Genomic DNA, 14,899 nt, shown 5'->3' on the forward strand with positions numbered 1-14,899 from the left:
GCCCTCCTAACATAGGAACTCATGAACACTTTTCAGTAATATTATAAATATAATACATATATATATGCACAAATATTCTTTCTTTCCAGAAAGCGAACCTTCAGAAAAAAAAAATATTTACACACATATACACACACATACCATAACACTACCTAATTAAATGCCTAGCAAAAATACTCTTTTTTAGCACAAATAAACTTTTTACATTTAAATACGCTAAAAAAAGTTCAATTAGGGAGAAGTTTTTATGTAAATTCTGCAAGTGCTACCATACGGTAGAAAACACTGCAAAACCACACTGCGATTCGATGATTAGATATGATTTCGCGCCGAAGCACAATTCATATTTCCTCAATCAGAACCACCTTCTCTTCCTCGTACAATGCGGACATTGCAGAGAGAACATATTTTTGTGGCATTAGGTCCGTGTTCTAGATTCTATGAAGGAGTACCAGTATTCTTCGGGAGAAGAATTGGTGTAGTTTACATTCAGCGTTCAGATGATTCACAGTCACTGCAATTTTCATTGCGTATCGCATTTCGCTGCGGCCTTCATCGCTGTAGGAACCAAGACATCCATCGTTAAGACTGTGCTAATATTATACGAAGAGAACAGAATTACACAAAAAAGAAGAACTATTTGCATTTGAAATTGGGCATTTCTATGCAATTTCATCCTTTCAAATTGCTTATTTTCTTTCTCTTTATTAGCAGTAAAAAATGGAAAATGAAAAACACACATAAATGGTGAACATGCAGAACACACAAGTACATGTAAAAAATTGATGCGTTAAAATTGTTGGGATTTTCCAGCAACCATTAGTATTAATATATTGAATGATGAAAGGTAAAGTACTTTCTGCTTTCATAGTAAAAATAACCGCGCATTTAAAAATACACCGTTAATTTGTACTATGAAACAAATTTCCTTTCCCCATCATCCAACATATTAATGCTAAATGGATGCTGGAAAATCTTTATGCAATAAGAAACAAACTCCTTCAAATTATTAAGACGAAATCGCAATACTACTTTTTCAAGTAGAACTGCAACATCCATCCGAATAATCCAAAAAAATTCACATCTCATCGCAAAGTGTAGTTAAGTAATAATGATCCTTCCGCAGGTTCACCTACGGAAACCTTGTTACGACTTCTCCTTCCTTTAAAAGATAGGATTTACGGTTTTTCCAGAAAAAAAAAGATATAATCCAATTTTTTCTTGTCCAAACAATTCATCATATCTTTCAATCGGTAGGAGCGACGGGCGGTGTGTACAAAGGGCAGGGACGTAGTCAGCACAATCTGATGAATCATGCTTACTAGGCATTCCTCGTTCAAGATTAATAATTGCAATAATCTATCCCCATCACGATATGTATTGATAAAGATTACCTACACTTTTCAGTGGAGGAAAAGTACGAAAATAAACTGCAAGCAGCTAAAATCGTAATTTTAGTAACTCGTTATACATATCAGTGTAGCACGCGTGCAGCCTAGTTCATCTAAGGACATCACAGACCTGTTGTTGCCTTAAACTTCCTTGTGTTAGACACACATCGTTCCTCTAAGAAGCTTTACAATCAAGCAAATACATTCATACGCAAAAAAGAAATAGATGGAAATGTAAATTAAGTAGAAAAGGGAAAGGAATCACATTTAACGTAATTCCAATATTTTCTTCAAAATCTAACAAATCCACTATATTCAATTCTACATAAGAATATATCGTATTTGCCGCTAATTAGCAGGTTAAGATCTCGTTCGTTATCGGAATTAACCAGACAAATCATATTCACGAACTAAAAACGGCCATGCATCACCATCCAAGAAATCAAGAAAGAGCTATTAATCTGTCAATCCTACTCTTGTCTTAAACTAGTGAGTTTTCCCGTGTTGAGTCAAATTAAGCCGCAAGCTCCACGCCTGGTGGTGCCCTTCCGTCAATTCTTTTAACTTTCTCGCTTGCGCGAATACTCGCCCCAGAACCCAAAGACTTTGATTTCTCATAAGGCACTGAAGGAAGCAATCTAAGAGTTCTAATCTCCGGAGAGAAAAGAAAAACTCTTATTTTAAAATCTTTCATCCAAAGCCTAGTCGGCATAGTTTATGGTTAAGATTACGACGGTATCTGATCGTCTTCACTCCCTTAACTTTCGTTCTTGATTAATGGAAGTATTTTAGGCAAATGCTTTCGCAGTTGTTTGTCTCCAGAAAATCTAAGAATTTCACCTCTGACATCTGAATACAAATGCCCCCAAGCTACTCCTATTAATCGTAACTAAGCCAAAATAAGAAAAAAGAACAAAAAAATTCTGACTTGTTCAATTTTGTTATTCCATGCTGTAGTATTCAAACGCACAAATGCTATATCTGTTTGCTTTGAACACTCTAATTTACTCAAAGTAACAAGATCATCAAAAAAAATTATGCCGAGGCAAATTTTTAATAGATGAATCTTAAAAAGAATCATTTTAATTAAAAGAACACATAATAGCTAAAATGCGCACAAAGTCGATACGCGGAGGCATCAGTTATGTGGATTTATAGCTAGAAGCGTTACTTAAAATATCGATTCTTTGAAATTCAACTACGAGCGTTTTAACTGCAACAATTTTAATATACGCTATTGGAGCTGGAATTACCGCGGCTGCTGGCACCAGACTTGCCCTCCAATTGAATTTTGGGAAGGTTTTAAATTCCCATCATTCCAATTACAAAGCCAGATTGGCCTTGTATTGTTATTTCTTGTCACTACCTCTCTTCTTTAGAATTGGGTAATTTACGCGCCTGCTGCCTTCCTTAGATGTGGTAGCTATTTCTCAGGCTCCCTCTCCGGAATCGAACTCTAATTCCCCGTTACCCGTCATAGCCATGTTAGGCCAATACCCTAACATCAAAAGCTGATAGGTCAGAAACTCGATTGATACACACTAAAAATGGAATGATCCATTACGTGTTACTTCTTTGTTATAATTCCTTAAGTTAATAACTCTTTTCTTATAAGGCTTAACAAGTACACACTCAAGAAATAAATCAAGAGTGCTAAAGCAAGTATTAGCTACAGCTTTTCCGTAGTTATCCTTATATAGAAAATGTCAAGTAGATTATAACTGTTTTAATGAGCCGTTCGCAGTTTCTACATATAAAATATGCATATACTTTCACTTGCATGGCTTAATCTTTGAGACAAGCATATGACTACTGGCAAGATCAACCAGGTTACTATTTATATGGCAACGACAATATCATCATTAATGAAATTTAATTAGCAAAGAACCAATTATTTTTTCACATATGAATAATATCGTAATGCTATATAAATTGTCATTCAATTCTTTTATTAATATTAATTACTATTCTTTTTTGGAATAATAATTTATACTAACAAATCACAGTTGATGTTTTACTATGTCATTTTCCTAAATCATTAAGTTATTTTTTATAATATTATATAACTTTATGATAGGAATTAGTGCACCTACTAAAATCGTAAGAGTAATAATACTTGAATTGGAATTTTCCCATAAATTATATTTGATTTACTTGGGGAAGCAAAACAAATAATTCATGATAAAAACCCTTTAAGTAGAATACCTCACTTTAGCATGATGCATTTTTTAGAAGACCTTAAATCGTATAGCATACAATTGAACAGATTACCATTTTTTTCATTTTACAATAAATATATATTGATATTTATTGAAAAATATTTTTTGTTTTTACTTGCTAGGAAATTTTCATCCTTATAATGAAAAATCCAAGCAATACTTGGTCTACATTATAAAAAGATAAATAATTACGAAGAAGCAAATCAAATGAAAGTTGAGGAAAATTATTTTAAGAAAATATTATTGTAACCTTTAATGATATAAAAGTTTAAAAACGTAGAAATTTTTAGAAACCTAAATTAATTAATTAGATTTCTAGAAAGCCATTTGATTTTATGCTTCATAAATGAATACATAAAAATTCAAATATTTTTCTTTTCTCGTTTAAAACTTCTTAATTTTTTTTTTTTTTTTTTTTTTTTTTTTTTGTTTTACGTCCCCCTTGCGAAGCATTTGTTATGGTCATTTATTACGAATACTTTTTTTTTTTAATTCTGGGAACTTTTCAAAAAATAAAAATAAATTTATAAAATTACGAAGAAAATTCTTTATTGCCCCATATACTTTTAACGTTTTAGCACATAACCCCTCACTTCTCACATCCGCAATGCATGCATCGTGCCTTCTTATATTATATACAAGCATTACGTTATACGTGCATTATCCTTAATATTTCAGTGCATACAGGTGAGGATCGTAAAATAAAATGGTCCCAAATATGATATGATGTATTGTATCATTAACAGTGCACAAAATATCGGAGTTAGCATATATTTTATTTGCCCATATGAATTTAAATGAGTAACAACCATTTTTCATTAATATATTCATCTTTATACACTAACGCTTAAAACCTCATTGTTCACAATTCTCACATGTAATAAAAAAAGAATAGTAAAAAATGGTATTCCGAATGGGGCGTAAAACAAATTTTATTCTTATATATATGTAAAATAATTTATTTTTACATCGTCACAAATTTTCCTTCTTACCCTACTACTTTTCAAATGTTCGATCATCCGCATTATCCAAAATATTAATTTACGAATTCATTTATTGCTCTATTTATATGTTAAAAGCAAAATGGTAAGATGACAGAAAGTTCTCATTTTTATTTCTATTTCTATTAGCGCGCATGAAAAGTAAACGTCTCTATCGTTTCCATCAACCTTACACTCATAATTACCACTTAAGCGTATTTTTTCAAAAAGGGGTCCGCAAAACTTGTCACTCTGGGATTATATCGATAGTGACTGCGTTCTCCTTATAGCATATATACAGTAAATAATATATTTGGACTATATTTTTTTTTTGAGGAGGAAGTCCATTTGAATTATTTTATCCCGCATAAATGGTAGTTGTGTGCAACCCACAAGAAGGATAATTCGTAAAAAATAAAATAATACATCAAGGTGGTATACAGTTTATAGGCTCTTCAGGAAATATTAATAAAAAAAAAAAAACCCTTAACGAATGCTCATACTTCCATTTTTCGCAAAGTGTACACGTACTTATCCCTTCTTAACAAAAGAAAAGTGTGCCAATACTGTATTATAGAAGCGAAAATCTTCGCACAAATAACATTACCATTTATGAAGAAAATTACTATATAATAGTGAATAATTCTAATGCTATTCCAGTGCACACGTGCGTGTATAAAATGTTGCCAACGTTACAAATGTGTTCTATTTCCACCATTCAGTGTAACGAATTTTTTTTTTCTACATGTTTACACTTGTATTTCCCTTTATCCATGTTATTCTCTCTGCTTTGTAAATGGCACTTCATTCTATAAACATCCTTAAAGAGGTATTCTCATATTTCCTGTTCCGGTAGGAATATACCTAATATTTTCTTTTGAGGAAAGTTCAGCGCACAAATTCTATGCTATGAACCCCATCCTTCGAACCATACTATTTCAAAGACCCAAGAACTAAGCAGCACGTAGAGCACATGTTTTCATATATAACCATAAATGTGAGGACAATAATGAAAAAACAAATACATTATGCACCTTCATATAATTCCCCATTACGCATATCCACATGTATCCCTATAGAGAGTGTACCATTTCCATAATTTCTGGGTGCAAATTCCTCCTACATAAATGTGCATAATGCGCCATTAATTAGGCATTATATTTGTACATAACAATATATATGGTCATTTGCAACTGTACTTATATAAGTACAAGGAGGCCTGTGAACCTTTACACCTTCTGTAACAATCCTATATAACATCCTATTTTTATACGCAATCTTTGCAATTCTTATACTGCCCAAAATAGGAAACACATGTGTATATAATGCAGCAATTACGCTGCAATGTTATGGCAAAATAATGTGTTCCGCATTTATGTAATAGGACCCTTTTCTTTTTTCCCCTACAACCCTTAAACGCCCAAATGAATAAATTTAAACGAAAGGTGGGTGATTCTTTAAGAGGAATTTTTTTTTATTCGGAAAGGCACACATTACATTTTTCCAAAATATTAAACACTCCTATTAAAGCGCATGCAAAACATTTGCGAATTATTCAATAAATTGGTACAGAATTTAGGGGAAACAGGAAATTTCCATGATTCTACTTATACGTAAAAAAATTCTCAACACATATTTCCTATCCCTGTCGAGCACCATATTTGGAACGCCTGCAAAGGAGTTCTTCACAAGAATATCCTTTCCAATGTGATATGAGTCCAAGTACACAGTTGAAATTTTATCCATGCCTTCCCGTATCCCACGTAATATACGCAGAGTGTTCCAAAAAAAAAAAAAAAATATATAATGAATTTGCAATTCTACACATATAATTTTGAGGAATTTTTCTACAAAATATGCATCGGCATCCTATATTCCATAAACTCAGGGGCGCTCCCACTGCCAATATATTGCCCCATCTTTCATTCCACATATTTAACACAAATCTGCCACATTACACATTAACGTCCTTATCACACTTTAATGACATAGAGAGGAACTTTGGTTTTTCGATTTGCTTTTCCATGGCAAAACTTATATGCCCAAAATGTTCTCTCCTTACACCATTTTGCATTCTAATTCATAACAATTTTACCTTTAACAGGTAAAACAATTTAACAGAATTGTGTAAAAAATATAGAGTCCAAATTGTGGCGTGAAATTTTGCCCGTAGAAATTCCTTCCTCAAATTATCTGTTTCAAAATATGGGAAAATATATATGTATGAAAAAATTGTGAACATTCTGCAAAGCACAAAGAATAATTAAAAGGGGCCTATGCGCAAACATCATTTTTTCTCATAGGGACTACAATTCTTTAAGCGTCCTTTAAGCGTCTCTTATTAAAAAATGAAGGCAACGTAGTGACGAAAAAAAAAAAAAAAAAAAAAATTCATGGGGGACTTGAAAATATTTTTTCACATTTAATTTATGATTTTCCCATTCTTAATGCTATTTAAATGAACATTTCGCAAGAATCTGATGGCACATGAAAACAGTATAACATGCACAGTTTATATAGCCCCCAAAACTGCAATATTATTCACCACGTAAACATCACTTGTGAACGCAAATTTTTAAGCATAATTTTGCAAGGACATTACGATAGTTGTAAATAGCCACGTATGCATATACCTACATAATACTATGCCCATGCATCTGCGCAAGCCCTTTACTCCACTACGATAGCAATCCCGCGAAACACTAACACAACTCAAAAGAGATGAACAAGCGGCATAAGTGCAGAACTCTAAGAAGAGGCCAAAACCATGAACTTCTCCAATAAAGCATCGCAATTCAATAAAGTAAAAAACAAAGAACCAAAAGAAAAGAAAAAAAAGGCAAAACGTTCCAAAGGCAAACATGATGGAAAAGGAGGCTTCTTCAAAAATGTAGACCCGCAAGAGTATTTAAAACCAGTGCAATTCGTTAGTGGCGGTTTCCTGAATAATAAAAAGGATGTACCATCAGAAAAACAGGAAGCAAACAGTTTGAACCCCACCTTCAGTGACGATGATTCAGATGACTACAGCAAGTACGACGTCTTTAAACATTTCACCTTTGATTTCAATTTTGACAAAAAGAAGGATGAAAATGATTCTATAAAAAGCAATTTAAAAAAGTATAACCTGAAGCAACTTAATGAAAAGGATAAAAGCTTTTTTGAAAAATATGGATTAGGGTTTAAAATTTTAAGAAAAATGGGCTATGAGGATGGCATTGGGAACAAAATAAAGACGAACATTGCTCCTATAGAACTCCAAAAAAAGCATGTAACCTTTTTAGAAGAAAAGCCACAAGAAAATTCGAATGACTCCAGTTCTGATGTTGATCTATACACACAGCAAAGTTATATTGACATTTTTAATGAACAATTGTATACCAAAAATTTGTGGAAAAGAAAGCATAAATATAGGAAGTTCTGGAACTTTAAGAAGACAAAAAATTGGGTTATGGCGCACTTAAAATATGGCGCCTATATTAATCCAAATTTCCAATTACAACATGATAATCATGAATCCGATGACGAACAAGCGAGTAATTTACTAAACGTTCAAAACATGCTCATTCATCATATTAAAAATATCATGTTCCAATATTGCGATGCTGTAAAAAAGCAACAAGTAGTTGAAACTAAATTAAGGAATTACCAAACTTTCCGTTTCCAGAAGGATATTTACAAGATGCATCTTTTAATTTTAAAAAATGTCCTAACGTATAAGTACTTGCTAAATTTTCACACCACGCTCGCCTACCCCTCTCTCTTTAACAATGCAACGTTTAATGAATACATATTTCGTGTTAAACGGTATGAGCTCAAAATAGGGGAAGATGATCATGGCAGCAGTGCAGATGATTCTTCTGATCATTTTCCTGAGCGTTATGATGATGGGGTTGCACACCTCAGGAGTAACGAATACATGTTTAACTCTCCCGAAGACAGAAGAATCACGAAATTGATAAATATCCAACCCAAACATTTAACTAACCCATTAAGTGAAGAGGGCGAAGGCAAAAAGGGAGACACAACAGATGGGGACCTCAACTCCCCTAAATCTCTCACCTTTGAACAAAAGCTAAATAATGAATTAATAAGTAATTATAAGCTATTACGTCAAAACAAATATTTCAAGAATGAGCCAACATCAGTCGATACTTCTTCGCATGACATTGGAACATACAAAAAGATGGATGACTTACAAAACATATTCGATTTAATAAACATTAAAAATATCGAAATTGAAAAGGGAAAGTATCCGTTGCTCCTCAGTGACCTGTACACATCTGTGTTTTTTATTTACGAAAATTCTACATTCTTCCATCTCAACATCGGCGTGTCACGCTTTTTCTTGGAGTTCCTTCGCATTTATTTTCACAATAACAAGGAACTAATAATAAAGCAGTTTCTCTCTGATGGCAAGGACGTTGAAAAAGTAAGTACGGCAATTGGGCGGAATGCAAAAAATTCCTTAAATTCGGAAAGTCTCGAATCCCCCCAACAGGGCCATGCACACAGGGGAGAAACGCAAAATGTACCGACCCCAAAGGATGAAGTAATTTCCCCTAGTGAAGAATTCCCACCTGACACGAGCAGCCGAAACAAGCAACCCATGTTTAACCAAAATGATATAAAATATATAATATGCTTAAAAAAAATTGTTCTCATGGGAGCAGAGCAGAACAGTATGATTGAATATCGAGAAATTGAAAACAAATTTGACAACATAATATACTACACGTATGTCTACCCCGCATTGTGTACAAATAATTTCCCACAAATTTACAATCATATAAAACTTTTTAAGGACGCCCTCAATGTACGATATTATAAAAATATATTAACGCTTTTTATTGAAAAAAAAATTATGTCCAACGTGGAAAACATTGGAAATGGAGAAATAGACGAACACATTCTACAAGACACACATAACAAACTATCCATTCTGTGTGATATTAACAAACAATTTGACATTGGTGCAAACTTATCCAGGTACTACACACATTCTATATATCCGTATTTGCAAAAATTTGATATCTCAGAAAATTATATAGAACTCATCAAATTAGCACTTATGGAAAATATGTACAAGAAGGAAATATTCGAAACTGTTGTGAAAAGAATAATATGCGAATTAATTGACATAGATTTTGTCAACGACAGTTTTGTTCCACGCCTTCGTAAAGTTCTGATACTGCACAAGTGCGTAGACGACACAATCGTCTTTCTCATCTTTAAAGTGTATTTTTTTTATAATTTTTCAAAGCACGTATGTGATTATCTAAGACAACTTAACGCGTCATATGTACAAAAAAATGAACTGAAAAATAATGAGCACGAAATGGAAGCTCCCATTGCTCCAGAGGAAGATGCCCAAAGCGAAGAACAAAAAAAGCTAATACTAACAAATAAAAAAAAAGAAATTTACGAAACCTTTAAAAATGTGAAAGACGTTTTTGAAAATAATTTAATGAAAGAAAATTCTATAAAAAAAATCATGTTCAGCATATTAAACGTGATAAAAACATACCTACTGGAAGAGAAAATTGTTACCTTCCCCGTCGAAATGGTGCTAGACTTTGACAAAAGTAAAATTTTTTCAGATGATAATATAAATTACTATTACTTATATAAGGATATAAAAATTCCAGTTCCCCTTTATGCCGTTCCACAGAGAATTCATAAAGTATTTGAGCTAAATTATAAGCTCAATGTACGAAAAAATCACTTCACGGATGAATCAAAAAGTGCCTATGTATTTTCTCCGAAAAAATATGTACACTTGATGAACAAAATAGAAGATGATGTAAATCAATACAGAAGAAACTCCCAACATGACGAAAATATGAACGTAAAGAATTATATAGAAGAATATTGCGTACAAAATGATATCCTATTTTTGCAAAAAAATGATCGTAAAATAAACGGAAATGTAGTCTATTCGATTAATAATTTTTCCATATATATTAGCAACAATATTATCTACCTTTATGAAAATCACGAATGGAAGCCAACCCTCTTACGCGACCTTTTGGCAAAACTTTAGCAAATTCTTTTTTACACCATATTAAAATTGGCAGCAACCAAATTTGCAATATTATTCTCACGAAGGAGTTCCTCCTTCTTTTTGTGCGCATGTACGATTTGTTTTTCTCCGTTCGCAGATTTATTTCCCACCACCACTTCACCACAATCCTCTAACAACTGTTTTTGTCGCATACTGCGAATGTATGCTTGTTGCACTTTTTTCTGTATCTTCCTATTTTATTTTTTCCAGGAATTTGTTATATCCTTTCCCTACATTTTCTGCACAATTCATAAAATTGTGTTCCACAGCTGTTGGTAAGAAAAAAAAGGGAAAGCCTACCCCTCTGCACCAGCATGGCACACTTGCTTATTCCTTGCATATGTATACGTACACATGTGCACGAACGAACACGGGTGTTCTATCCAAGCAGTGAACTCACCCCCTTATTCGGTTCGATTCCATTTGCTCATTTTTTTTTTTTTTACAAAATGGAACTTGCTAAATTCCGCTCACTCAAGATGGCGAAATTTGTAGTTTTTTATTTCCTCGTCTAAATTCATGATAGTTCCGTGTGCTCCTTCCACTGGAGTAGAGTCACCTGATCTATCGTTTTTATCCATATACGCAAAATTATATGCATACGATCCGTCAATGTGGGAGTTATTCTTACGTGCATTTTTTATTGCGTTCGAGTACACCTCGTATTTATTATTTCTCTTAACAAGAATGTTATTCTCTCTTGACACATCATTTACACTAATATTATCTTGAACAGATAAATTGCTAAGGCTGTTACTTCTGGAAAATTCATTATTATAAAAATATTGTCCTATTCTCCTTGTGTTCCTCTTCCCATTTTTAACTTTTTCTTTATACGCAAACTTTCGAGACTTATATTCCCGACTTTCACTATTATCGAGAAAATCTTTGGACTCTACATTCAATTCATTTTGGTCATAAGAGATATCATATTCCTTCGAACCGTATGTATAATCGTATTCATTCGGGTACGATACATATGCCGAACTTTTACTTTTTCCGTGAAAATTGTTCTTGCTTAATTTCCTTAAAGACTTACCAAAGATGTTCTTCTGATAGAGATCACGCTGCTCATTTGGAGCAACTGCATCATTCTGTCCTAATTCATTGTTCCCGTTATTTAATTTTTCATTGCCACAGGAGCTGTTAAGAATATTCTTTCTTCTTGTTTTTCTTTTATAGCATATTTCATGGCTATACTCTTTTTTCTCCACCTTAACTTCGCGCTTTTCGCTTGGTATACATACACTTCCGTAATTTGCACGAATTTTTTGCCTCTTCAAATTGGCGTTATTGGAATATATGTTGTTGTGAATTATTTTATACTTGTTAAAATTGCAAACGCTACCAGACTCCTCGGAATGGCTACATGAATCAGAAGAGGAATCTCTACAGATAGGATGGTCATCAAATTCTATGTCATTATTCCACTCTTTAATTTTCATTACATCATGTATATTTTCATAAATGGCCTTTTTATTCACAGTAATAATGTGATCTTCACCATGTATATCCTTACAATGATCATTCATTTGCAGTGGGTATTTACACATGTTCCTTAAGTCGCTCATGTATTTTACGAAGTCGGACCAGTCTTCTTTGATCACTCTGAAAAGGAGCAAAAATAAAAACATATTATATATTCAGGGGTAGCAAGCAGCGCACAAGTTATACGAGGGTATATATATATATATATATATATATATATATATTCGTCGTAAGATAAACGAAGTCGTAAGGCAACATAGCAAAAGCACACTGTGGCCAATTTCCTGACCCCTCCTTCTTACTTAAACTTGGATATCAAGTCAGGGGGCTTCGTCCTAAATTTATAAGACTTTACTTCAATCATTTTTTCCCCTATTTCCATTTGTTATAAGATAAATGAAGAGTGTGTACGCTACTACTTGGCGCGAGTTCACTATTAATCTTCTTAATAAACAATGAGTTCCGCAGAAAAAACACCTCCCTCCTCACGGAAAATAGGGACGACACAATTATCACATATATAAGGAGGTATCTCTATTTTGTTATGCTTAAATGGGGCAAAAACTTGCGCGCACTTAATGTGTAACAGACATATGCTTCTCGTGCAGCGTGAATATTATGCCAAAATTGTGCACATGCAAGGGTACATACATGTATCTATGCCGATTCGTATGAAAGCGCAGAGCTTTCCAACTTTACGCTGGGAAAAAAAAATAATAATAAATAAAAAGAAAAAAAGAAAGAAATAATGGATGCAAACATTAACACCTGCAAATCGCATTTGACCAAAGAATAAAAAAAAAAAAAACAAAAAAACATTTACTTAAATATGCACTTTCAGAAGAATAACGCAGAGCGGAATTATTTGTACATCTCACAGTTCGGCATCCTGAGGAAAAGTCCAAATTTAAATTACATTCCTCTAAATAGATTATTTTCTATACGCAAATTTTTATTTTTTCACTTAACATATGTACCCACTTAATTAAAAATATTCCCACTTTTAATTCTGCAATATTATAAATGTCATAAATGCCCCACATGAGAAAAATTCCTCCCTTTCAACTTGTGTATATTAAAAACAAAATAATAAAGGAAAACAATGATCATTGTTTCATCACCTGGATATCATAACATACCTTTTTATTTCTCTGTGTCCTTGAAATGATAAGGAGGCTATTTTTGCCATACTTTTCCAAAGATAAAGGCCCCCCAAGAATAAGATGCCAAATAAACGGTGTAAAAAGGAAAAGGTTTTTCAAAATTGTTGTGGCAAATCAGAAAGATAAGAAAAATGGAAAACACATCGAAGTCTTAGGCACATATGTAAATAAAAATAATATAAGGGAAAAATTAAACACCTATAACATTGGAAACCCGAATAATGATTACTATTATAACAATGTTGAAAATATTAAGGAAATTAGATTAAGATTTAATAGAGTGAAATTTTGGCTAGCAGCCAACTGTAACTTTAGTGACCACATGAAATACGTTCTAAGCTTATGTAAAATAATACCACAGTACCCAATAAAATATAGCAGACGCTGTTCCGATAAATATTACTACAAATATAACGAAATTTTAAATAAGCATAAACTTATACAAGCAGAAAAAATCAATAATTTCCTGAAAACAGATTTAAATGTACAATACCTGAATAACTTTGACAAAACGGAGGAGCAACAGAAGGAACAGGATGATTATATATACACACCCGAAGAACTTACATATCTTAAGAAATTATCAAAAAATAGAAACTTAGACTTTGAGCATACCGACAAAATTATAAAAATTATTCGGTAAAGAGCAGATCGTTCCGCATGCCATGTTACATGAGCAAGACTGTTAATAGAAAGGAAATCAAAATGGGCAGGAAAAGGACCACGCATACAGGTGTGATTTCCCAGTTGTACTCACCTTTTTCCATTTTCACAAAACGAATGAAAATTCGTATGGTCGGAGCTCCCTCACGGCCCATCATTATAACGAATTTAATGCTAATTGGGGGAAACATTTTCCCCGAATGATGGTTGCCTTTTAGCCTTTCCAGAATAACAATTTTTTAAACAACTTGGAAACATTTTAAAAATGTGTAAAGTGTTATTTCCATAGGATTATTCTTTGAATATTTCCAATTTATTGTTTTTCTCCCCCCCTATACCTGTACTGTTCTTATATACTTTGTCTTAATTGGTAATTCATCATATAATCACAAAAATACATACGCTTCCGAAAGTGCAATTTGTCGGTAACCCATTTTTAATGGAAATATCAAATATAATATGAAAATTATAATCTCTTTATTTTCCATTTGTGTAAACATATATGTGCATGTAACTTCTTTTTTTTTTTTTCCTGTATTTACACACATTTAAAGTTTTTTTTTTTTTTTTCCCATTTTTCCGAACTTAAGAATTAACCGTTTCATTGCAGATTGGACGATTACCAATCGTTGTGCTTTATTATCGCGTTTACCCTTTCATACACTTAAATGAGCAACTTTTAACATTGTAAATAAAAATAGAATTTTATGATCTCCATCCGGTTAAAAATAATTCGGACAGGGATAAATAAAAATGGCAAAAAATAACACACGATAAAGTAAATTAATTTTATCAACTTTGTGGTAATTTTTTTTTTTTTTTTCCGAAGTGTGCATTTCCAGTATGTTATAAGTTCGAACAGTTCTTTCTCAAAATGTGCGACATTCTGTTTTTCAAATGGTTGCCATACCTAACACAAAAATAGGGACAA

At 32.7% G+C, this 14,899-nt stretch overlaps 3 protein-coding genes and 3 non-coding genes across 6 annotated transcripts in view; 2 read left to right on the plus strand and 4 right to left on the minus strand.

Annotated features, from left to right (window-relative positions):
* The window catches only part of PKNH_1001000, a 3,997-nt gene extending 3,970 nt beyond the window's left edge, over positions 1-27 (minus strand). The window contains exon 1 of the ribosomal RNA XR_005506384.1: positions 1-27. This exon is cut by the window's left edge and continues 3,970 nt beyond it. This is a non-coding gene — a ribosomal RNA (28S ribosomal RNA).
* A 406-nt stretch (positions 28-433) lies between these two features.
* On the minus strand, positions 434-591 carry PKNH_1001100. Its single transcript, XR_005506385.1, has one exon. It is a non-coding gene; the product is annotated as a 5.8S ribosomal RNA (ribosomal RNA).
* A 518-nt stretch (positions 592-1,109) lies between these two features.
* Positions 1,110-3,223, minus strand: PKNH_1001200. Its single transcript, XR_005506386.1, has one exon. It is a non-coding gene; the product is annotated as an 18S ribosomal RNA (ribosomal RNA).
* A 4,134-nt stretch (positions 3,224-7,357) lies between these two features.
* PKNH_1001300 (conserved Plasmodium protein, unknown function) lies at positions 7,358-10,633 on the plus strand (the record flags this gene model as incomplete). The annotated part of the gene is made up of 1 exon (XM_002259460.1): positions 7,358-10,633. The coding sequence occupies one exon, from the start codon at positions 7,358-7,360 to the stop codon at positions 10,631-10,633; it is 3,276 nt and encodes a 1,091-aa protein (XP_002259496.1).
* Positions 10,634-11,124: 491 nt separating this feature from the next.
* Positions 11,125-12,506, minus strand: PKNH_1001400 (conserved Plasmodium protein, unknown function; the record flags this gene model as incomplete). Its single annotated transcript, XM_002259461.1, has 2 exons — positions 11,125-12,262; positions 12,445-12,506. The coding sequence occupies 2 exons, from the start codon at positions 12,504-12,506 to the stop codon at positions 11,125-11,127; spliced, it is 1,200 nt and encodes a 399-aa protein (XP_002259497.1).
* Positions 12,507-13,306: 800 nt separating this feature from the next.
* Positions 13,307-13,948, plus strand: PKNH_1001500 (ribosomal protein S16, mitochondrial, putative; the record flags this gene model as incomplete). Its single annotated transcript, XM_002259462.1, has 1 exon — positions 13,307-13,948. The coding sequence occupies one exon, from the start codon at positions 13,307-13,309 to the stop codon at positions 13,946-13,948; it is 642 nt and encodes a 213-aa protein (XP_002259498.1).
* Positions 13,949-14,899: the final 951 nt, after the last annotated feature.

The sequence above is a fragment of the Plasmodium knowlesi genome (assembly GCF_000006355.2).
Source record: "Plasmodium knowlesi strain H genome assembly, chromosome: 10".
Classification (NCBI taxonomy): Eukaryota; Apicomplexa; class Aconoidasida; order Haemosporida; family Plasmodiidae; genus Plasmodium; species Plasmodium knowlesi.